This window comes from Setaria italica, chromosome II (assembly GCF_000263155.2).
Source record: "Setaria italica strain Yugu1 chromosome II, Setaria_italica_v2.0, whole genome shotgun sequence".
NCBI lineage: Eukaryota > Viridiplantae > Streptophyta > Magnoliopsida > Poales > Poaceae > Setaria > Setaria italica.
The window spans coordinates 34,795,421-34,821,069 of record NC_028451.1 but is presented as its reverse complement, the minus strand read 5'-3'; the positions used below and the strand labels follow the sequence as shown (position 1 = coordinate 34,821,069).

At 44.0% G+C, this 25,649-nt stretch overlaps 2 protein-coding genes and 1 pseudogene across 2 annotated transcripts; 2 read left to right on the top strand and 1 right to left on the bottom strand.

Moving 5' to 3' along the window:
• Positions 1–8,179: 8,179 nt before the first annotated feature.
• LOC101773726 (UPF0160 protein C694.04c) lies at positions 8,180–12,140 on the bottom strand. The gene is made up of 7 exons (XM_004957072.3): positions 11,805–12,140; positions 11,055–11,201; positions 10,633–10,731; positions 9,758–9,949; positions 9,500–9,619; positions 9,048–9,119; positions 8,180–8,651 (listed from the first exon to the last, which is right to left on the bottom strand). The coding sequence occupies exons 1-7, from the start codon at positions 12,105–12,107 to the stop codon at positions 8,427–8,429; spliced, it is 1,158 nt and encodes a 385-aa protein (XP_004957129.1). The 5' UTR covers positions 12,108–12,140; the 3' UTR covers positions 8,180–8,426.
• A 1,837-nt stretch (positions 12,141–13,977) lies between these two features.
• LOC101773314 (ctenidin-1-like) lies at positions 13,978–14,752 on the top strand. Its single transcript, XM_004957071.3, has one exon. The coding sequence runs from the start codon at positions 14,081–14,083 to the stop codon at positions 14,393–14,395; it is 315 nt and encodes a 104-aa protein (XP_004957128.1). The 5' UTR covers positions 13,978–14,080; the 3' UTR covers positions 14,396–14,752.
• On the top strand, positions 14,407–23,522 carry LOC101754824 (annotated as a pseudogene).
• Positions 23,523–25,649: the final 2,127 nt, after the last annotated feature.

Here is a 25,649-nt window from a genome sequence, read left to right as displayed (position 1 = left end):
GGGCCCTTGTGCCCACAGCAAATTTCCCCGTCCCTCCCTCCTCCACTCCAGCGCCACTCCCCTCCCCATCCGCTCCGCCACCACAGTGCCTCCATCGTCGGGCTGCAACGCCGCGTCTCCTCCCCTCCTCCCGCGACGCCTTCTTTCACGAACCGCCACCGCAGCACCCTCCCCATGGCCTCTCCTCCCCGCGCCGGTTAGCTCCCATCACAGCGCGTCCCCTTCCGCCGACCGCCCCACGTCGGGCGCCTCCCAGCCCCTTCCACGAGCTGTTGTCACAGTGCCCTCCCTGCGGCCTCTCCTTCCCCTGCCGGACACCTCCCGTCGCGGCGCGTCCCATTCCGCCAGCCGCCGCCGCGGCGCCTCCCGTCGTGGCGCCTCCACCGCCGGGGCTGGGCCCTTCTCTCCGTGCCGCCACTGTGGCGCCCTAGCTCCCCGTGACGCCTCCCCTCCCCATGCCGCTCCACTGCCGGTTGGGCCCTCCTCTCCAGGCTGCCGACTGGGCCCTCCTCTCCGCGCGTGCTGCCTCCATCTAGTACACCATCACTTTTCTTTAATTTTCTGTTCTTTTCATTTTGTACTTTGTAGACCTGCGAATTGTGAAATTGGTAAATTTTGAAATTGTGCTTAGTGAATTGTGAAATTGTACTTAGTGAATTGTGAAATTGTGCTTAGTGCATTGTGAAATTGTACTTAGTGAAATTGATAAATTGTTAAATAGTGAATTTTTCCTTTTCTTTAATTTTTCTCATTGTGAATTGTGAAATTGTGAATGTCAATTCAATTTTAAATTTTGAAATGTGAATTCTCAATAGGGATGCATGCATGTGTACTGTGTGGAAAATTGTGAAATGGTACATTGTATATTGCATGAGAAATAGTAAATACAAACTCCATATGGAATTCTTTATATATTTATCACCTTTTAATTTATATGTAGAACTCGTAAATGGATTCCTTACCATTTATGGGGAGGGACGGCTGGAGAGGGGGGCGGAGCTTGAGCGTGAATTTTGGCAGCATAATGAGGTTACCTACGGTGCTACTGTGGGTAGCGCAACGGCCGGAGCAAGGCGACGGCATGCGGCAGCTGCGGGGTTGAGCGGCAGTGGCAGGCCCACGCAGAGCGGTAGGCAAAGCGGCGCTGTGGTGCGGGAAAGAAGGCTAAGGACGTCACGTCAACCTCGCCTTCAACCCGTCCCAGCTCTGGAGGATAGAGCGTAGTGGCGGGTGGAGGCGGCGAGCCCGGGTTCCTACTCCGGCAAGGGAAGGGAAGCGAGGTGGTGGTGCCATGTGGGAAGGCGCTAGGAGGAGGCTATTTATAGCCCTGGGAGGAGCTCGTGGTGTGGCTCGGGTCGGCGGATAAGGCCGGAGGTGAGCAGATAAGCTCGCCAATCATTAATGGTAGGCGGGTGAGCAATGCGCCGGCAGGGGCTCTGGCGCGGGTGTGCAGGGGGGGCAAGGGAGGTGTTTCGGGCGTGGTTGAGGAGCTGGGGTGACTTGTCATGATGAGGCAGCTCCAGGCGCTGCTCGAAGCAGTGAATAGAGGACGGGGTGAGGAGATCAGGGCGATGACCGTCGCGACCATGCCATGGCGTTGCGCGTGCAGGCACGAGCGGCTAGGGTTGGGAGGAAGGGGAGGGGGATTTTGACAGAGGGAGTGGGCGAGGTGTGGCCATGGCAATACAACACGCTCATCCTGGAACAGGGAAGTGGCCGGGGGAGGCGGATCCGGCGAGATCAGGTTCACTGGCGAGGGGGGATGGATGGCTGAGTGCGTGAGGGGGAGGGAGGATGACGACACTGGCATCACGGGCTGGCTAGGCCCACTAGGCTGTGCGGGAGGGTGGAGGTGGTGGTGGACAAGGCTGGTGGGAGGAGCGGGCCTAGTTTGGTCGGGCCAGGAGAAAGAAAGGGAGTTGGTGGCCCATTTATAAATAGGAGGGTTTAGTTATTTGTTTTGAAAGGTTTTGGATTTAGTTTGAATTCAAATTTGAGGATTGTTGTATGAGCTTTGAATCACAACTAAGACTCTAGAGCACACAATGCATAATGTGGGTGACGGGTCCATAGACTCGGGGTCCCCAACGAGACTACTTTCCCACGACACTTGGCCCAATAAAGGGCATAACAACAAACGTACACCTGGGCCGGCCTAGCTACGCGCATCCAAGCTGGGACCACAATCCGGCCGCCGACCGACCCCTTCAACCAGGAGGCCTGGTCGACGCCCCGACTAGAGGGAGCCAGCCGGGGGTGGGGTCACAGTCCGACCCCGACTGAGTACTCCCGACGGAGTGTTCCCGACTGAGGACTCCCAACAGAGTGCTCCCGACTGAGTGCTCCCGACCTAATCCCCCGATTGAGGACTCACTGTACCACTTGTGTTGATCTTCCCGACCGGGGACGCCCACCCGAAGTGGGCCCAGGGAGCAGGTGGGGCGGATAACAAGGCGGTGCTCGAGTCAGTCGGCCGTACGCGGAGCCGTACCACGCCACGCCTGCGCACGTCTGCACAGTGGCGCCATAAACCTACCCGCTATGGCGTAGTGGCCTGACAAGGAGAACAGGGGCCGAGGACGGAAGCCATACCGTATCCACCGACGTGGGATTCGACATGACTAGGCAGCACTCGTATACTCACTTTATTATCCTTCCCCGACCTGTAAGGACGGTCCCCTTTTGGGACGGACCCCCACTGCTTCTAGATAGGCACAAGAGACGTGCTCTTAGACACTCACACACACACTTAGCGCTAGCCTGAGCTCCTGCCACTCTCCTTCACTAAGACGAGAACAAGGCCAGGACTCAGGCGCCCTCCTCTTCTACTCCTCTTGTTTGTACCCCCACTGCAAACTTTGAGCACCTGGGCTCAGGAATAAAGTTGACCGACTGACCCCCGACTGGATGTAGGGCGTGTTGTCCGAACCAGTATACATCCCGTGTCATTGCGTGCTAGGCCATATCCGATCTAACGTATGGAAAAACTACAAATAGTTACTTGTCGGTCAGATTTCGCATCGACAGTGGGCATATGTTGAAATAAATTCTAATTATTAGGGGGGAAAGAAGAAAATTTTAACAAATTCTCATTTTTTAATGTTTTAAATTTTTGGAATGTTAAACCCGGGCAGGTGCCCAGGGTTGCCGGGCCCTGGGTCCGCCACTGCCTTAGCATGCACCGAGAAGAGCTCTTGTAATCCTGCACCGAGCGAGAACGGATAAAGTTTCTAGGAAGCACTTAGCATGACCGCTAAGGATTGTCACCATGGCTTATTTTCGCCAACACTCAGCGCTACCAGTTATCGTGACAACTTTGGGTTACGGTACATACATGTCATCAACAATGCATCATATGCTTCTTCTATGACTTCATTTCTTTTGGTTGATCAAGCTTCTACTGAATAACAGGCGGGTCATCGCCACCTATTTCCTCTTCATTAACCATGAATAAGACAAGTTATCATTAACCATGAATAAGAGAAGTTACATTGGAGTAACAAGAAAACAGTACTAGGGAAGGTGCCATTTCCAAACTAGAAATTCAAGCAAACGTGATCCAAATCCAATGAAATTTTTATTATAATTGTGCACTACACGGCAACTCTTCCCACAAAAAGTTTCTGCAAAAAGGTCAAGACTCCACCTTCAATTTCGCGGATTTAAACAAGAACAAGAAAAGAGAAATAAAAAAACTCAATTACAATGTGCTTTTGTAGGGGATTGGTTTGAAGTCACTCTTGATGTTCTCACTTGTGTCTAGGCACTTTGTTCCTTAACAAATTCAGTCATAATTCTAGATAAATTAAAAGAGATATCAAAATAAGTAGCGGCTTCGCCAACAGAGTACGCAAAAATACAAGACTTGAGCCGGCAATGTAAGCCTCAATGATATCGGATAAGTGTGTGGATGAAATTTGTTACGATTCAAATTTCGGAACTCATTTTCCTCTCATGCAATGTATTCTTTTCAAATTTGTTTGTAGCATGATGTTATTTAGGATAAATGCAACTGAATGAGATCCAATATGAATATATTTTTATTTCTTGAAAAATTCAAAACATCGAATATACTATTTTAACAATCTAGCTGAACCTGCTGAACATTCAACATATATTATCTCAACATTGTATTCAAAATATTGTAGATTATACTTTAAATATTGTATTAGGTTCTAAAACAATGTTTATTAAAGTTTTTGAAAATGCTGACCTATTTCAACAATTTTATGAATTTGTTGAGACAAAATTTTAAAATGGTTGAAATTGTTGAGTTGATTTTGATAGATTTAGGTTTTTTCCTAACCCTTTAAATGAACAAAACGAAAAAGGGAGTAAATTATCACAAGGATTACAATAAAAGTGAAAGAAAAATGAAGAACCGGCTAATATATGTGACATATGCACAGGATTTTTAACATAGACAATAAGAAAGTGCATGCAAAACTACCTGTTGTTTTCGGTCTGAAAAATTTTGCTACGGAAAAAAAAGGGAAAAACTGACTAAAAAGGACGTCAAATCAGTCATTGTTTCAGGTCCTGGACTTTTGGTAGCGGCAGGGAAAAAATTTCAGAAACAAACACAAAAGATCAGTGGATAGAATCAGACAACCGCTAGACAAAGAAGAAAGCACTGGTGAAAAAAAATTGAAAATATTGGGTCAAAGGGCCAAGGCCCGTATATCTAGCGGCGGAGACGAGCAGACCCCCAGAGCAGGGCTATTTTGAAGTCTTGCGCCCGCTGGAAGGAAATTTGTTGGAACTTGGAAGTGGCGTTCTCCTCTGTAAAGAACACATGAAAATTTAACACACGAAACATGCACACAATTTAACTAATTATTGCTAAAAGAACGGTAAAGTTTGACTTATTTCAAAACAACTGTGCGCCCTAGTACATTGTTAGACATATAATGGAAAAACAAAAAAAAAGTTAAAAATCTGAAAGTGAAGACAAAAATCCTAAAATCCTATATTGTTTAAGTCTTCACTTTCAGATTTTTACCTTTTTTTTGTTTTTCCGTTACTATTTCCGTTTTTGTTTTTTTGCTCTAAAATTCAGAGAAAACTAACGGGGAGCTTCCGTTTTCCCTTTCATCCCTAACGGTGAGATTATTTTTGACGCAAAGTGGAAGGATCACGGTGAGATTGTGGCGACGACGTCGTGCACTCCGTGCTGCGGCTGTCCACACACGCCAGAAGAGATACAAGTCCCTTGAAAGCTACACACCGTATAGCCACATCGTGGAACTCATAGCATCCAGAAGGAGCTAGCGTATAGTAGCGCAACTGTGGGTTCACACGTACGCCAATTGCTGATGCTTTGCCTCGCCCAAGCCCCAACCGGCCGAATGGCCGATATTGCACGTACGTTCCCTGCAGCTTCCGAGACGCAGCGTTCATAGCTGTTGCTGGGGTCGCCGTAGGTGCTCGTGTTTGATAAAATCGGCCTGATGGCGTATATGTATATACACCCGATGACTTTGAGCTATATATAGCGCCTGCCTCGGCGAGTCCCGTGCAGCCATTTATTCCTGCATCGTTTTCTAGCTCTAGTTCTCTAAAATTTCAACTTTGACACTATGTAAAAAGAAGATTCCCCATCACATCAAACTTGCGGTACATGTATGGAGTACTGAATGTAGACGAAATCAAAAGCTAATTGCACGTGTACTTTGCGAGACGAATCTTTTGAACCTAATTAGTCAATATTTGGACAATAATTCACAAATACAAACGAAATGCTACAGTATGCTACAGTACTAGCACAATGATTTTGAACAACCAAATCAGGCAACTAAATAAGATCTTAACCTCTATACTTGTGTGTTGAGCGCTCACAATGTCAGTAGTCGCGGGGGTCGCCGTGGTCGGGCTCGTGCTTGTCGGTCTGGTCGTCTCGATCGTCTGTGCGTGCCTGGACTTGACGTGCCTCAACTCTCAAGTGGTGGGCCAGCCTGACACTGTTTAAACAGTCCCAGGTGGGAGTATGGAACCAACAAAGCAAAAGTCCAGAAAGGCGCGTATACCACGACTCTCTGTTTAACATTCAACACGGCGAAGAACGTTTCGTGATGAAGCAAACGTAGAACTTTGTACGCGTACTCGGCGCACGTATACAACTTATTAAACGATCACAATAGTTGATTGGTCGCCAATTTTTACTTCGCATTTGATCGTTTCAGAGTGAGAATCGGCCTGATGGCGACTGGCGTTGGGTATGTATACGGGTATATATATGGTATACCTGATAGCTTTGAGCTATATGTGTATATAGCCCGGCACGGCGCGTCCCGTCCAGCCATCCTGCTGCATTCTCTATCTAGCCTCGACATTACTTGTGTTGAGAGTTCATAATAATGTCAGACAACACACCAGTGATCATCGTGGTTGTGGTCGTGGTTGTCGGTGCGTTCATCTCGATTATCCTTCGGATCCTATGTGGTGATTGCGGAGGCGGAGGTGGTGGAGGCCATCGCCATGGAGGCGGCGGCGGCCATGGCCTCAACGGTGGTGTTGGTGGTGGCGGCATGGATGATGGAATGATGGGAAGCGGCGACGGTGGCTTTGGAGGTGGTGGTGGATATGACGGCGGCGCCGGCGGTGGAGGCGGCTGTGACGGTGGTGGCGGCGGCGGCGGCGGCGCCACAAACTGCTAGAAAGAGGTCTCATGGACTACATATATGCTTGCAGCTCTGGTGTAGGAAATAGACGAATCAAGAGCACTTTTTCATAGCTTTGTAATATTAGCGTTGTTTAATCCTCTTTACATCAAGAGACCCTCTCTGTATGCATTTGGTGGTTGTTGTCAGGCTACCTTGTGTTATTAGATGATTGATGTAATTAGATTGGTGTAATGGAAAATATATAGTATAGTACTAGCCCTTATATAATATGGATTGATAACTGTTACATGGTTTAAGTGTTGTCGTATTAGTATTTAGGAGCAAGAATGCCATGCGACTAATTTTGTTCCATCAAGTGAACACCCGAGACCCTTATATTTATTTTCTTTCTTCCGGACGTTTCCTTGCGGTTTTTGCAAGGTATGGTAAGCTTTGTTCTTTTCGTCATCTTCTCTCCCGCGTCTCTTCCTCCGTGCTTCAGACGGTGTTTGATACCCCGTGCTAAACTTTAGTACCTATTGAATACTAATTAAGAGTATTAAATATAGTCTAATTACAAAACTAATTGCACAGATACAGTCTAATATTGCATCGGATGTTTGATACTAATTAAGAGTATTAAACATGGTCTAATTACAAAACTAATTGCACAGATACAGTCTAATTCGTGAGACAAATCTATTAAGCCTAATTAATCCATGATTTGACAATGTGGTGCTACAGTAACTATTTGCTAACGATGGATTAATTAGTCTTAATAGATTCGTATCGCGAATTAGACTCCATTTATACAATTAGTTTTGTAATTAGCTCATGTTTAGTTTTTCTAATTAGCATCCGAACATCCGACGTGACCTGCTAGAGTTTAGCACCTCGTATCCAAACACCCAGCAAAAGTGAACACAGGAGTAACCATGGTTGACCTTGGCCGCTAGTATAAGGTAACAGAGAGAGAGAGATGCACGTCCCTTCGGCAACACACCGTAGCCATCTTTGACCAATGACCATGTCAGAACTCGGTGGTGTCTGACAAGGTAAGCGGCCCGGAGAGGGCGCCTGTAGGCTTTAAAATTCAACACGGCGAAGCAAACCTGTACGGATAAGCTTAGGTTGCGTGGCAGCCGCTCGTAGTTCTGGTGTCCGGCCGAAGACGCCGACGGCGAGCCAATGCCTCGGGGGAAGGAAGACCTCTTGACTGAACTGGGCCGAAGCCCAGTTTGGCTCAACACACCCTGTCCTGGCCGCATGCTAGCATCGGTGCCTTCCTTCTTCCTCCTACTCTAGCCCACGATTTTTTGCCTCAATATGATGATTTTTTGTTAGTCTAGCATGATGCTACAGTCTGAACTCTGAATCTAGGAAAGCTACCTTTCAACTGCAGTAACCACTTTGCAGGAAGATCTGACTACTGTGCGCATTTTATACTTGTTCTTACTCATTTTATACTTGCTAACTGTAAGTCCAACTACCAGTTGAGTCAATTCAGCAAGGCTTTGACTTAAAATACAAATGATGCTATTACCACATCGGTGGCTGTACCAAGCAAGGGCGACAGATGAACAATAAGTTCCGCCATTTTTTATTGTCACATTTCAAATCATTACCAGATATAAAAAAAAATAAAAACATCGATCTCTGTTGTAAGATGAGGATAACAGAAGATGAGTACTCGTGTCAGCTACACTACAAGTCAATGATAACATGGTCAGGCAAAAAATTGCATAATGTGCTGCTGAAACTTATCTGTTTACTAAACCAACGGTAGCATGGGTAAGACTGTTACTGATAGATGCTTTGGTTGAATCAGCATTTCAGAGCAGCTCTTGCCATTTCCAACGCTCCCTCGTAGGTCTTGTTGCCCCCGATGAAACCACTCATATGGACAAACACACAGCCGGGAATGCCAGTTTCTGCAGACAGTTCATCGTCTCTCATGCCCCTCCACTTCTCTGGCAGAGCCTTTCGGCTCTCGAACCTGTCGGGAGCAACACCGACAGCTTGCACTCGCCAGCTCTGGCTCCTCTCATCCTGCAATTATGTGGCAAAAATCAAATGGCAATGGTATCAGAGTTCAAAGTCGCCATGCTACGAAGAAAAAGTAAATAACAAAACTGGAAACATTATTGCAAGTAGTTCAATTCTGTTCATGGGACAGGACCAAGGAATTACCTTGCTTGTAAGATTGACTATAAAGATATTATAAGATCAGAGAATACGAAATGTTGGGGGGAACAAGTGATGCCAATTATTACACTTAACAATCAGCAACCAGTAAAAATAAGTTACCAGAAACTTGCTTTTTCTCAGTGGCTGAGAAACAATCAGGTCATGGATAAATGTATCTGCTACTAATGGCATCGTAGGTGAACTAAGATGTGTCAAATTCATACTGAATTGTACTCTCAAAAGGGTAGGACTCCTCACCTGATACAGCACATACTTGGTCAGAGGATCAATCTTCAGCTCCTCTTCAAGCTCAAACAGATGAAGCTTCCACTGCCATTGTAGGATAAATGTTCACTCATTCAGGTTACATGTTCCATATGGCAGTCAATCAACTAAAGCAAATTCGGAGACATAATATGAGTATATGACTATATTTAATGGTTAATTACAATTGAGGAACGTAAGCCAGCCAATGTTTGAAGGTAGTACTTAAACCCATATATTTTTTCCTTATCTTGGGTGCAACAATTTTCCAGGTCCCTTTTAGATGCAACAAATAATATTGTAAACGTGAAAGATTGTAAAATAAAACAAGCAGACTGGTATAACATTTATGGCTTCCTTTAGTATCCAAAACGGAGGCCAAAAATTCAGTTGTGGATGTTGGTAAGATCCAGATTGATGTGACACAAAAAATGTCAAAATCTTACCGGGCAGAATCTATCCAAAACCATGATTTCTCCACTCGGGTCGACCTTTCCTCTTGATAACAAACACTCCAGGACAATAGATCTTGCAGGTAACCATGATTTAACATGAAAGCGAACACTCTGGCATTGAAGATGGATAATATTGTCATATGAAAAGAGGAGTGCCAGCAAAACACATAATCTGGCAAGAGAACCTTATGAAATGAATGAACATAACACAACATTACAGCATAAGGCATGAGTTGAAAGGTCAAATACCTCCATAAATTCACTTCCAGCTAGCATCATTGCCTGTTGAAATGCCGCATTCTCCTTCTCAGGTGACTGGTCTGGATCAGTCCAGTCCGGATTTAGACGCCCAACACGTGAAGACAAGTGTGTATTGTTCACATACTTTGGTGGTTGGTCTGTGTCATATTGATTGATTCCATTGTCAATTGCATCAAGTGCCTGTAACATGATCAACGTATTGGGCATCACTTCTTTAGCCATCGAAAATAAATGGTAAGAACTCACACATGGATGAGTAAAAAAGCATAACTATATGTGTCTCAAAAACTTGATGTCAGATGATACTTTAGGGATTGAAGCTTGTCAATTATAAACAAACAGCAACCAGCGAATAGTGACGTGTGGTTGTCGGGTCATCAACACTTCCTTTCAGATTAAAGAAGTGGATAAATCTTTCCTCTGAATAAGTCAAAAGAGTTTATTCTACAATGATGGGCTGATCAAAGTGGGACTTTCAACAACCCTATGTGCAGAAACAGACTCATATGCCATAAGTTTACATTGACGACCTGGCAAATTACAAAGTCCATAGTTTCCCAGCCAATGAGAAAACATCTATTAAATGCTGGTATTTCCTCAGTTCACAAGATCCAATCAAAATAATCAATGTAGAGGGGGGAACACTAACCTATAATTACTAGTGGCTGCTGTGATGTTTCTCAGTGGCCTATGACAAACATACGTTTTCAAATTGCAAGACAAAAAGTAGGAGTTGATTACAAGTACCATTTCCTTAAATAAACAAATTAAAAAGACAATCTAAGGGTTAACTTTGACATTTACTCACGATATACCAAAAAAAAGTATACTGAACTATGTTGGTCATGTAATCAGATTCACACCTCAACAAAGCTTTTATATATTGCAAGATACAAGCGGTGAACATCTTCATGGTCCTCATTAACCCCAAGCTCCTTAGCAATTATTTCCTTACCAAAATGCTGCAAAATCAGGGCAAAGTTTAAATAATAAGCATTCTACTTATACCAAAAATGGAGATAAAAATAAATACAAGAGTGCTAATAACAATCTTCAATGTGCAACTTGTAAGCCTCGATAACTTAGCACATTAGGGAAATGTTGTGCATACAAAATGATAGTCGTGCATCCCACCAAGGATCCACCTGATGCCTTATCATGCAGTTGAAAACCCTTTAACAGATAACTTCATAACAAAGATTTCACTTTGGAGGGTTATATTGTTACTGATTGCTCTGGAGCTGTTAGGAATGGAATTGTGAATTAGCGTTATCCATGGGAGTACCTTGTACACAAGTCCAGCACTGCTAAGTTTTGTGTTGAATCCATGTCCAAAAACCTCACTGAAGCCCTTCTGGTGATGATCATAGCAATGCCGGCTGGGATCATAGACACCACCGACATCAAGCACAGCATCCAGTGTATCAAGGATCTATTGCGAAGTTCAATAAGAAATGGAGGCGACAAGTAAGTGCAACTGCAAGGTACAACACAAAGTATTGCAGTTGTATACAAAAAACAACAGAACTTAAAGGTAATGAACAAATGCATCATGCACCATGTACACGAAGGCGATTCAACAGCATGTTAACCAAAGCAACACATTAAGCATTGATAGGTATGTTGAATTCATGTCTCAGATGCCCAGATGACTGGAGGTAGAAAGCGCGTTCACCAAATTTCTAAGGTTTCAATTCAGAACTTGCATAATGCAGCAGTGTGAAATCTAAGCAATTGCAAGGGTATCCCTGATGTATTGGGGAGAGAAGAACATCCCTGTCCATTATTCTCGGTATTAGACTATTATTAGTGCACGTGAACACACGAAATTTGGAAGTATCAACACTATTTAGCAACATAAATTCGTATCTTAGGGTACATAGAGTCGCTGAAGTCTACGAATCTCCACATACTAACCTATAAGCCCAGCACTCAGAGGCCCAGACAAAAGCAATCTTCACTTCTTCAGTCCCCACCAACCCAAAATCATTCAGGAATGCGCTAATCGAGTCGGTAGGAAAGCGAACAAAGGGACCTGGGCGTCGCGGGTGCGGACGACGTCGGCGCCGGCGAACTGGGAGGTGAGGCGGATGAGGAAGCAGCCGAGCGCCTCGTCGCAGTGGAAGCTGCCGTTGTGGGTCCCCACCCGCTTGCCGCTCCCCGCGCCGTCGCCGTCGGCGGCGGCGGCGGACGAGTAGACCCTCAGCCTCTTCGGTGAGGCGGCGGCCGGCGAGAGAGACGCCATGGTGGGGAACGGGCTCTGGATTTGGGATCGGCCGGTGGCAAGGAGAGGAGACGCGACGGCTCGCTGCGACAGCCTCCAGGCGGCGGCAAGCATAGGGTTTTGACTTTTGAGGGCGCAACGGGCAAGGCTTCGGTGCGCGGACGTGCGGGGAGCCCACCTGATTTTATAAATTTTATTTAGGTCCCGTTTGGTTCCTTCATTTTGAAGGAATTGGAATCTATTTAATGGAGTAAGCTAATTTATGTTGGAATGTGACATTCCACAACTTTCCAAAGTTTAGATATAAGCCTATCTTAAATTCATGGGGTGGGAGATGAAAATTGATTCTATAGATTATAGTTATTAGAATGGAATTCAATTCTTATAGCACGCTCTTGGACTCGCTTCTCTAGAGTAGAAGTGCAGCATATAAGTATCTCTCCCATATCAACAACTATAATATACAACTATATTTCACATACAATTATATTAGCTTAATTAATTTGTGTCTAAATTATGATTATTAGGATGGAATTCAATTCCAATGATTCAAACGGGGCCTTAGAGAAATAGTAGAGATGTAGAGCCGTAGAGGAGGCTGCCGCCTACCAGACGGCAATGGTTGTGGTCACGTAAAAGGCGTCGCGGGAGCGGCAGGGTGGAGCTGCCGTGGGAGCAGGCGGCGGGGAGCGGCTGGGGAAGGCGGCGCCGGGGCGGAGATGGTGGGTGGATGGGAGCGAGACGGCGGCGTGGATTCTGGCTTACTGAAGAGAAGTAAGGAGCTGACTTCCCCCTTTCAGATGCCGTTCATTCTCCATCTTATGGCTCCCCTCAGCTATTGTATTGCACAACAGTTGGCCCAGATGAAAGTTTTAGTAGCCCAAATAAGGACCCACATCGGCCGTCAGTGGAGCAGATTTTCGCGAGCCCACCACCCAAGCGGCCGCCCAGCCGCGCCGGCACCACTTAGGCTGCACACTGCCACTGACAGATAGGGCTGGCGCGGAGACTGCAGTGGAGAGGAGGCCTGCGGGCGGCTGGACTGGGCCGCTTCCTCGCTGCCGCCTCGCCCCACACTCCCTGGATCTCCGGCTAACTGAGAGGTGTTTGATACTATATATACTAGGGTTACATCGGATATTCGGACGCTAATTAGGAGGATTAAACATGAGCTAATTATAAAACTAACTGCAGAACCCCTATAGTAATTCATGAGATGAATATATTAAGCCTAATTAATCCATCATTAGTAAATAGTTACTGTAGCACCACATTGTCAAATCATGAACTAATTAGGCTTAATAGATTCGTCTCGCGAATTAAACTCTATCTATGTAATTAGTTTTTATAATTAGACTATATTTAATACTCCTAATTAGTATCAAACATTCGATGTGATAGGTACTAAAGTTTAGGAGTGGGTTGAAACAGGGTACGAGAGAAAAAGCCACCGCATGTCTTTGAACTTCCAGCAAAGTTCTTGAGGAAGAAAGCATTTGCCACAACTTTGTCGCACATGCGGACTTGCCAGCTCCAGGGACCCTAACCTACATGGCTACATCTCCCAGCTGTTCGCTCGAAATTGCCTTACGTTTGCCTTGCCGTTGCCGGCGTTTCATTTCACCTCCTCAAAAGCAACAAATACAGACGCCCGTTCCCATCTTCCACGTGACAGGATCAACGATCAGAGTTGTTATGGCGGCTGAGATGAGCTGTTACCTGTTATGTCATCACAATAGATCTCGACACTTTTAGATTCCATCCCGGATTATAGGTTTTGTCATTGATCAAGATTTTTATCTTCAAAAGGTAGTTTATGCTTCCACGGTAGGTACTTGAGTTGAAAAGGACGTGTTTTGCTTGATATGTTTCTGATGCATAGCTAGAGTGGACCGGACGATTAGATATTTCTGTACGGCGGAAGCGAGTGGACTGAGATATTTCTCATGCTACGTGTGGGTATGGCAGCTGCTCGTAGTTTAAATTTGTTATCCAACCGATCGGGCGATGACTTATTGATGCTATATGGCCCGTCCGGCCGTTCTCTACCTAGCTAGTCTAACTTGCGTGTTGATCGAGTGTTCACAATGGCAAGAGCTGTCGCCTCCGGTGTTGCGGCAGCCGCAGCTGGGGGCTTCGGGCCGCCGTGGCTCCTGATGCTCGGCGCGGCCCTGCTCTCCGTGTGGGCCATCACGCTGGCCGTCCTCCTCTGCGGTGACAGCTCGGATGGCAGACGCAGGCCGAGATACAACGCCGCCGCTGCTGGCGCTGCAGCAGGTGCAGCTAGCGGCGGCGCCGTCTGTGGCGCCAGCGGTGGCGGAGGTGGCTGCGGTGGTGGCGGTGGCGGTGGCGGTGGAGGAGGGGGCTGTGGTGGCGGCGGGGGCGGAGGCGGCGGTTGCTAGATTTGGTCGTTCATCGCCTCATCGGATGCTTCAGCCGCTTGCAGTTGCAGTTCAGGGAGCCTGCAAGTGCAGAGGGCTGCGCGGCTGGGCAGCTGCGTCATATATGGTAGGAATGCCCGTGTGTACCCTCTAAAATAATTATATGGTTATTCCCTATTCATGTTTCGTGATGCTATATCATTTTTCTTCTTCTCCTTTCCAAAATTCTGCATAAAGAAAATTAAAGAAGTAGATAAGCTATCACAAGGAGAAAAGTTCATAGATTTCATACTAGGTGCTATCACAAGAATATGGAGGTTCTGGATGTAATTGGATGTTGTGATCGTCAACTTTTTAATTCTTGAGTTATCTGCCATATTTCCTTAAAATCTTCGCACTAAAAAAAGTTTAACTTTGGTGTGCATAATTGAAATCGCAATTAATTTATTATCACAATGTATGTTGATCCAATCATCGAGCAATTTTAGTATTAGAGTGCTCCATAAAATTTGTATTTGGTCCTGTGCAAATCCTCAGCTCATTCTCCAGTTGTATAACCACTAAGTTAAAATATAAATTAGCAATTCTGATTAAATTAAGGAGCTTCAGCTAATAAGATTGTAGGAGGCTGTCTAGGTTGTTTTGCCATTATTTAATTTGTAATGTACGTAACATCAGGTTTAAACATAAAAAATTTTGGTATATAGATTCAGTAGGCACGCAACTTCAATTTTAACTTTCATGCATTAGCATGTTATTACAGACGTATTGAAACTTTTCAACTTATAAAAAAAGAAACTGTAAGGCTAAATAAACGCTTACCCTTGATTAGAATTTGCTGGACCACTTCTAAATTTAAAACTTTCACTGCGTGCAAATTCATCTAGCAATTACCGAATCAGCTTGAGCATACTCCGAGCCGCATAGTACCAACGAGCACTCCAGCCAGCACCACTGCATCAGTAATGTCAGGCGGATGCCAAGCACCGGTGATCGCCTGCGGTCAGCGTCGGCAACAGGTAGCAGGGTGGAGATGCCGCACTTTGCATCTGTGCTAGGTAGAATGCTACGACAACAGCTTATGCTTTGTTGCTGCATGGATAATATGTAAGATCGCAATGGACCGTTTTCGAGAAGGCCGGCGCTAGATCAGGGTGGCGCGCACAGGTGCAGCGGTGGGTAAGCACCCGTGCACGGCGAGATCGGAGTTTCATGTCACGCCACCGGTGCGGCATGGTGGGGAGCTTGAGAAACGAAGGAGATGGATCGAAACTGCTAGCCTGTTTGACTGGGCCGCAGCAAGAAGTTCATGCTCCTATCAAGATGGCGAGTTGAATACGAAAAATGCAGGATGGCGGTTTGATTATGAAAAATGCGAGATATTTTTGTTTGCAAATCGTCAAGAACTGACTGATTAACTCCTAGGACTATGGGTTGATTACGAAAAGTTGAGGGAACCCTGACGGTTGGAAGAAACAACCGCACTTTAATATTAGATATAGATATATAGATATATAGCTCGTATATACAACACGATGGTCCGCGCTAGCTATTTTTTTGTTAATGCTAATATTTGGATGTTTTATTTTAAAATAAATTGATATATACAGTTATGTTAGTCGTGTCATTGTAGCAGGCCAATATATTATCATTTTTTCTATTGTCATATTTTGTGGCATGTCTTTTTCAACACGAATTAAACAGGACGGAGATACGCTAATAGGAATATAGTTTTTTGTATCTACTGAAGCAACAAAGATTTCTACATTTTTCATAGGAATATAATTTATTTTTATATTTTAGATTGGCGACGTACATTTTTTATTGTGAAATTTTTTTGTTATGATGATAAATTACCTTTTATTATTTTTTTTGTCGATTAGTTTAAATAGTTTTGATTATTTGAACTTTTACATTATTTTTATATTATTTTTATTTAGAAATTCATTTGTTAACTAATTATATTCTAAATGGGTTGTTTATTTAAGGATTTTTATTACCAATATCGAGGGCTTTTGGAAAAGCATTTTCTCATTAGTTTTTAACATAGATTTAGTTATTTATTAGTTGTATTTTTTGTGGACTCTTCATTTCGCTTTAGTACGTCCCAAATCAAATAAAAATTAGCTTCTAATTTTCTTGTTTTAAATATTCCAAATTTATAAATATATCGATTAGTTGTATTCTATATGAACTCTTTAGATTAGTCTAGACTATTATATCATTATAAAATCCGATGGTCTATATTCTTTTTTTAATTAATGTGGGAATATTTCTAGACCCTCTTAAACGCGGTGGCTTCTTTTAACAAAAATGTAATAGGACAATGATGAATCCCTATCCAACTTGTTTGAGTGATCTAGGCGAGAGAATATGGACTCCAGGAGCCATTTTACTACAGGGACCTTGCGCCGAGAGCGGGGGTCCCATGGGACCACCTCTTTTGAGATTCGGCCATAGCAAGGATGGCACATCCGAGTTAAGTGAAAGGGTTTTTGACACAGTAGTTTAGACTGGTTCTTGTCGCAAAAGAGCGTAATACCCTATGTCCAGTGAGTTGTTACTTTACCCTGGTGTTTCTTTTTGGGGTCCAAAGAGAGTTATGCTCCCCTCCTTTTGTACCCGGGGAGGCTGTGTGCGGTTATAACCATCTTAGTGTGAACACAGCAAGCCGGTTGCCGCCACCCTGGAGTCCCTAGGCTGCCTTGGGACTCATGGTGCGTGAATCCTTGATCCTGCAATGTGTCGCCATGTAACACCCCATGCACATTGACATCTCTCTCGAGAGGACCCTCTCCAACTGTCAGCCATGTGGACATGCCTCACTGTACTACGTTGTCCCTAGGAGCTTGATAGGACAAGTAGTGAGGGGGACTTGCCATCATGGCCATACCGCTCCTCGCCTATCGTGCTGTCAGGTCGAGGGCCTAGCGATCCTTCCCTCAAACTGGTTGATTCTTATATTCCCCATAATCTTGATGTCTTGCATGGAAGGTGCATGTGATACACTTAGACCTGTCCATCCTGAGTCTAGTTGTCAATCATGTCACCCACGTCTCCAAAGAGCACATTTTCTTCGAGCCGAAGGCAACACCCGCACCCCACCCCCTACAATGTCGATCCCAGGCGACCGGGCTCCTGAGGTCGTTCCAAGAATGACATTTGAAGCCATCTGTGGGCCCTCTTACCTTCAGGAGCTATGCGGCGCGACACTCCATGGGGCCTCTAGGTGCGAGGACCCGTGACCTAACTGCTAGGTGGCTCCTTGTCGTGTCCCACGCTTCCACACGACATGGCGGTCTAAGTTTCTCCTTGAAATGTCTGTGTGCGGGGACCCTGGTTCCCTTGACCCTGACAACGGCCCCCGGCCCCTACTCCTGGCCGAGGATTCCGAAGTTCAAGTGTGGTGCCAACTACTTATTGAGGCGGACGCCACTTCGAACGCCACTCCGTTGTGCGTGCGGCCATCTCCCCCACGTCCCGTGGCACTACCAAAGAGGCACATCGCCAGCTTATAATTCCAAATTGACATAGAATGTTGTATTTTTATTTAGTCAAATTCATCATTCGGGGAATATTTTTTTATTACATTGTTTGTATCAATTAGTTTAAATGAATTTGATTATTTATCTTTTTATACCAAAATATTTTTTATTTTTGAAATTCAGATATTAATTAATTATATGCAAAACGGATTTTACTTAAGGATTCTGATTATCAAGGGCAATTGGAAAACCATTTGCTCATTGTTTTTTTAACATAGTTTTAGTTATTTATTATTCGTATTTTGGCATGGACGCTTTCTTTAGCTTTAATGGTTCCCGGACCATATAGAAATAAGCCTCTAATGTTTCTTATTTTTAGATATTTCAAATTTATATATAACGGTTAGTTGTACTCGACATGAACTCTTTGGATTATGTGGACTATTATATACTTATATCATCTCAAAATCCAACGGTATATATGTTTTTTGTTTTTGAATTAACGTGAAAACATGATGGCTTCTTTTAACACTACGATAATGATGAATCCCTGGGCAAATATTTTTCTGCTGAAAAATTTGTGCAACCATGTATCGATTGCCCTAATGTTCTATTTATATCAGAGTCAGTCACGACACATGACCGGCCTAACATTATTTTGTTCACAAACGACATGTGTTGATGACGTGAACTCCCCCCTTTTTTGCATGACTAGATACGGACGTGTTTTATGATGGCATCTTTTCTTTCTTTAGATCACTTTTTGCACTTAACCGAAATCATGTTTATGGAAAGATGGAGTCCGACTCCGGTAGGAATTAGTAGTAGGACTTTTTACGTTAAGGAAACAATGGAAACGATAATTATTTATGATATGAAAAAATTGACTTGTTATGATAAGAAATACCAACTTTTAATTTTATATGGATTCTTTACAATAATATAAACCGTTAGATTTACAAAAAATCCAACGGTGTATATTCTTCTCTTTTTTTTATTAACTTGGAAATTTCTAGATCTTTTCGACGAATATGGTGGCTTCTTTTAACACTATTGTATTAAGATAATAAATTATTAAAGAGCAGTCTGTGTGTGTTACGGGTGTGCTTATTGTTGTTGCTTGTTGCTGAGCTATCTGGTGCTATTAGCTTCACGTAATAATATGAACTGTATGTGAGTTCGATCATACTCCTATTATATCCATTCAATTGTCTTGTCCCGACAACTTTGATCTCATCGCTGTTCGTTGAACAGGTGTAAGCACTTAGGAGGTGTTTGGTTCGCGTTACATCGTAAACAGATTACGGGTCGTTAAGTGATATCCATACACCTGTTTGTTTTAACCTCCTCCGCAATCCGATTACCTGCAATCGGATATCGGGTAGCTTCCATCCGATTACACCCCTTCCTACCCGGTATTCCATCGATACCGCTCGTCCCCGAGACCACCGCGACCCTCTCTCTTTCTCCGTCGTCCGCATCTCGCGCAGCATGAAGGGCGCCGCCGCTGGCTCATCCTCCATCTCCTGAACGCGACGCCAGTGGCTGCTGCATCCCCTTGTCCCTTCCATCTCCCATCCTTGTCTCAAACCCTCTTCTCTTCTAACCCTAGATCAGTTCTTTTGCAAGGCAGTGGAGGAGAATGAGGAAAACTGAAGGATTTGAGCGCGCGCGGGGGTGGGGGGGGATCCGCAAGGGGAAGAGAAGGATCTACAGGGGAAGAGGAAGAGAAGGCCGGCAAAACGACCAGGAGGTCGGAGATACTCGCGCGCCTCATCTTGACACAGGTTGGTCGTGGCCTCCTTGATCTATCCTCTGCTTATTGTTTGATCCAATTCTTTTTGCCAATTGTGCCATTACTTGCTTGATATGAGATTTGGGTGAAGTGATTGAGATGGATCTGTGTATTGTACGGTAAGCATGTTGAATTTTGGGTCCATATCATGCATGTTGATCTCCACCTCGTTATTGTTTTGTTAGCATCTGATGCAACTCAAATTTGTAATGTCTGCCAGTGGGTAATATAGATTGAGAGGAGCAGGCATCGAGTGCCATCTTGTATTGTATTCTTACTGCTTACAACGCTTACTTTAATTTAGTCACTTTGTTATGTTTTACTATCCTGAGTCATTATTATGTTCAGCTTACGTATTACCTTTTACCAGTTTTCTCTCTTTTGTTTTTGAGTTGGTTTTGCCGGCCACTATAGTAATCTGGGCACTGCACTTGTAAGAGTAGCAGCTGAACTCGGACAAGTACATTAGAGAAAAACAATGTTTGTGAAGTAGAAAACATAGGAGGGCCAATAGGTTCTAGAATTAGGTTTAAATCTGTACTTATAACAAAGCCACAAATCAATTCTGTTCTTGAATTGGATATAAGTAGTAGATGTGTGTTGCTAGAATTTGTTATGCTTGTTGGCTGCATAAAAGAGAATTTTATTTTGGATGCCCTATTTGTTTACTTGCATTTTTTATCGTGTACAGCAATATGGCTCGCCTTCCTTTATCCACAAGAACTCGAAGAAGGAACATGACCCTTAGAAATATGATGATTTCCATTATTGTCATTTACTACTATATGTGGTCACTCCTTGCAATGGCATATAAAAGGAGATGTTTAAAAATTGAACAAAGGATAAAAAAAACATAGAGCAAAGGAATGTGCGGTTGAGCAACCTTATTGCAATCCAGCTTCGAATGGACAGGAGAACATCCTACACTTTGTGTGAAATGCTTAGTGATGTTGGCGGGATGAAAGCAACACGGAATATATCTCTAGAGGAGATAGTGGCTCAATTCCTATACACACTATCCCATCATTTGAAGAATTCAATAATAAAAGAATTTTTCTTTCGAAGTGGTGAGACAGTTAGTAGACAGCTCAACTTCTGTCTTGTAGCTGTTCTAAAGTTGCACCACTTGCTACTTAAGGCCCCTAAACCTATACCAGAGAATAGCACGGATGGTAAATGGAAATATTTTAAGGTAAATGACTTATCAAACAATTTTTATTTTCAAGAAAAAAAATCCTAATTAAAGAAGTAGTTTTGTGATATTCTTTTATTTGTTGTGTCTTCTGTTTCTAGAATTGTTTGGGAGCTTTAGATGGAACTCATATAAAGGTAACAGCTCCAACTAGGCTGAAAGGAAGATATAGGTCAAGAAAAGGAGATATTGTAACGAATGTTCTCGGTGTTTGTGCTCCTGACATGCAATTCATATATATATTACCAGGATGGGAGGGCTCAGCACGTGATGGTTGTGTGCTTCGAGATGCTATGTCAAGGCCAAATGGGTTGTGTGTTCTTCAAGGTTGTTACTACCTTGTTGATGCTGGTTATGCAAATGAAAATGGATTTCTAGCTCCATATCGAGGTCAAAGGTATCACTTGGGTGGTTGGACTGCACAAAATCCACCCCACAGTGCGGAGAAATATTTTAATATGAGGCATGCTAGAGCAAGAAATATCATTGAGAGGTGTTTTCGAAGGCTTAAGGGTCGGTGCGGAATTTTGAGGTTGCCATCATATTTTCCTATAAAGACTCAATGTCGAATAATAATGGCTTGTGCCCTTTTGCACAATTTAATTTTGCAAAGAATGTTTGTTGATCCAATGGAAATGGAGGAGGATGACTCATCAGGGGAATCATCAGGGGAAATTACAGAGGGGGAAATGAGTGAACCAGAATTTATTATGTGTGTGTTGACATCTAACGAGTGGACTAATTTTTGAGATGTTCTCGCTCAAGGGCTGTATAATAATTATAGGGCTTCTGTTTCTCATTGAGGTTTTCTTTTTAGTTTCTGTTTACTAAGTTTAAAGTTCATGTATAGTACTTGTAGATTTGTTTTACAATTCCTTCTAACATGTTATCATTTTGTGCAGCTATGGATTTATCTGAGAGCTCATCAACAACAATCTGTGGCAAGGGAAAGAATAAAAGGAAGTGGACTGTTGCCGAGGACGATGAATTGGTTAAAGCCATGTATGAGATATCTTTGGACCCAAGGTGGAAGGGTGAGGGAGGCTTTAAGAATGGATATTGTTCAGTGCTTGAGACTCATCTGGCTGAAAAGTTACCTAACTGTGGAATATCTGTTGTTCCCCACATTGAGTCAAGAGTAAGGCACTTTAGAACAAAGTTCGGGGCACTAGAGGTAATGCTTAACAAAAGTGGCTTCAACTAGGATGAGAATAGAAAGATGCTTCAGTGTGAAAAAATACAGTATGAAGCACATTGCATGGTATGTCTAAACTTTACTTCAGTGTAGGTATTTCATTTCAACTTGCAATGCAACATTCTATGTCGATTGCCAAGTGTGGGTTTCCATGATTTCTGATGATAATCACTGTAATTTATTAGTGCATTCCTTTGTAGTATCATTCTTTCCTTACACATATGGGTGTTTACTAGTGCATTCCTTTGCAGTATCATCATGAAGCGAAGGGCCTATATGGTGTTACTTTCTCTTATTATGATTCATTGGCTGCCATATATGGGAGTGACATAGCTATTGGTGAAGGCGCAGAAGGGCTTAGCGAAGCAGTTGGAAACATAGAGAAAGAACTTGTAGTTGAAGGTGGTAAACCATCAAGAGGAGGAGGAGGATAGGATGTCTAGAGAAACCCCAAGACGCTCTACTGACTCAGCTTCATCAAGCTTGAAGAGGCGGAAGACAGACAGGAAGGGAAAGGATCATGTATCTGCAACATCAAGTGATCCTGTTTTGGACATGTTACACGAAGTCCAAGGTGATCTAAAGGGTGTGGCTACGAATATGGGAAAAATGGCAGCAATGATGGAACGTGAGGTTGTTGTTCAAGAGAAAAATTCCAAAGAGGATCATTAGGAGAAGTTAAGAGAGAAGGCAACAGTAGAGCTGCGCAAGCTTGGGTTCACAGGGAGTGACAGGAGAAGTTAAGAGAGAAGGCAATAACAGAAATGCGCAAGCTTGGGTTCACAGGGAGCGAACAAGTCAAAGCTGCTAATGTGTTTGTGAGAATTCCAGACCAAATGAGCATGCTGTTAACGTTGGACGAGACACTGAGGAGAGAATTTATCCTAAACATGCTTGGTGGTATGTGACACTTTGCTATATTGTTTCAGCTGTTTATTTACTGCCATAATTCAAATGCTTGTTTTTTCACAAGAATTCAGCCAAGTTTACAGTTATATCATGCCAACATATTCTAGTATATGTAGCTATATGTACAAAAATATTCAATCAACATACTTTAACTTGTTGAACATTGTTGCCGAATCGATATACCATTATTTTCAGAAATATAACACCTCGTACCTTAACTTGTCATCTTTTTGTAAAGGAGGAGAGAAGAAGATAGAAGGGGGAACTACATCGGCAGTCAAGCGACAACGAATCTAAAGATCAAAAGGGTGCTGATCATGCTTGCTGTCTTCAGTTTGAACTGTCTCATTTTACTTATGTCTCCTTGACAAGTTTCCGTCTATCTTGAATGCTTTTTTTGGGATAAACTTGTGTTTGAGTTACCCTTATCTTGTATCCAAAGTTAAATATTTCAAAATAGTTAACCTTCTTATTTAGTAAAGCTAAAAAAGTACTGCTATGTGCGTACTGCAGCTACTACTATGTCGTTCTTGTAATTTTTCAGTATAGTATTGGTTGTTGACAATGCATCACTTACCATGAGGAGTATTTAAATTTGAAAACTACCCTGCGATACCTGAGCGGTGAACCAAACAGTTGTAACGTTATCCATTACCATTACCGCATCAAACCAAACAAAGGACGTAATCAGTGATTCCACCACAAAATCAGCTGTGATCTGATTACGTTTCCCTTTGCGTTACGAGCCCCAACCAAACACCTCCTTAGCTATAAGAAAACTCATCATGCCTTATCGGAAGCGACTTTTGATTGCTGCTCCGATGATCCTATCTACATTATCCCACCGCCCTTATCTTGACGTTAGTTTGCTAGCGGTGCCATGTCAATTCGGTGAGTTAAGCAGCATGCTCAAGGTACCAATGCCATTGACTACAACTGGGTTGGCAAAAATTATTTTCGGCATGGTCAAACTTTAGCCACCAACACATAGAGACCTACTAATTTTCAGAGCCGAAGTTCTGAACTAAATTAACAGGCCCCTGCTGCCGCTCACTCCACGAGCGTCAGAGGCGATCCATGGGAGGTACGGCCAGTGATAGAGCATCTCCAACAAACTATCCATTTCTTATTCTCCATTTGACTCTCCAGCCAGCTTATAAAAAGATTCATCTTCATAGTGAGTTGCTCATTCTAACAGACTATCCATTTTCAACTTTCCAAATCCCAATATCTGGTTTCCTCTCTAAAAATCTACCCTCTCCATCCACTCCAACAGCCTTCCCATTTCACACTACAACAGACTCCCCATTTTGCACTCTCCATTTTTGCAACGGGACTCACATTTGGCAAGCCAACCTCGCTTGCCAAGTTTGGAGAGTGTGGGGGAACATTTGGCAAGCAAGATAGGATAGACATTCAGATAGTAACTCTATTTAATCGTGATTTTCGATCAGACTTGCTAAATTTTAGCTTGGAGAAAGAGATGGCAAGCTGTTACAACTCTGCCCGCGCGTCGTAGCTCATCCCATCCCGCGACGAGCGAGATCTTGGCGACTCGCGAGCCCACCCCGACGGCTGCCCCCACACTGTGACACGAAACACCCGCTCAGGCTCAGCCACGTTGCACTGCATGACGCGTGGCGTGGCACGACGCCGACACGCCGACGCCGTGGATGCTGGCACACAGCTTCCAATTCAACGCTTCCATGTCCCCATGCCACTGCCAGGGTCGATGCGGAGACTGGACTCTGGAGAGGAGGCAACAGCACCCACCACCAATGTGCTGGTTGGTAGACCCGCATGCATGCCCGGGCCGCACCATGTGTGCTGCCGCACCACCATGTGTGGCTGAATCTGCAGCAAACTGAGAAAAACCCACCACATATCTCTCAACCTCCAGCAAACTGAAGAATAAAAGCATTTGCCACAACCACAATATGTTATTGTGCATGCCGGCTCCCTCCTCCAGGGGGACACTAGCTCCCAGCTGTTCACTTGGAGGCCTTTGGATTGCCTTGCCAGCGTTTCATTTTCACCTCCTGATAAGCAACAAATACAGATGCCCCTTTCCATCTTCCAATTTACAGAAGGAACATGTAAAGTCACAACCGGTCACGCAGTCCACCAATCGTGTGACCTTAGTTATTACATACTGCTACATGCATGTGGCTTAATTGTTACGTACTGTCAGATTTATAAGCTCGTCAGTCCACCAAGGGTTACCCAAGTGGTTGATTTGTAGGTGAGGGCGATTGCGAAAAACCAAGAACTCGAAGGTGATCACGAGAACACAAGAGATTCGAGGGTTTTAGACAGGTTCAGGCCTCCAGAGAGTAATACCCTATATTCTGTATATGTTGATTGTACTGCTAGTATGAGATGAGATTGGATTGCCCTCGGGAGGCTCCCTCAGGCGTCTTATATAGGCTGATGACCTAGGGTTACAAGTCGATTTGAATCTAATCTACTTGGTTCTTACATGGAAGGTAATCTGAGTCGGATTACAATACGTATCCCACAATATCCGAGCTGATTTGAATCGCCCGACCTCCTTGGCATGTACTCCAAGTATCTCTATGTCCTTGGCCTGCACGCCATAGTTGGGTGGGCCCACTTGTTAGGTCCGGCCAGTATCCTAGTCGGTAGGGACTCATAGGGTACCTATATCCCTCAAGCCCCGAGCGATGTGTAGGCGAACA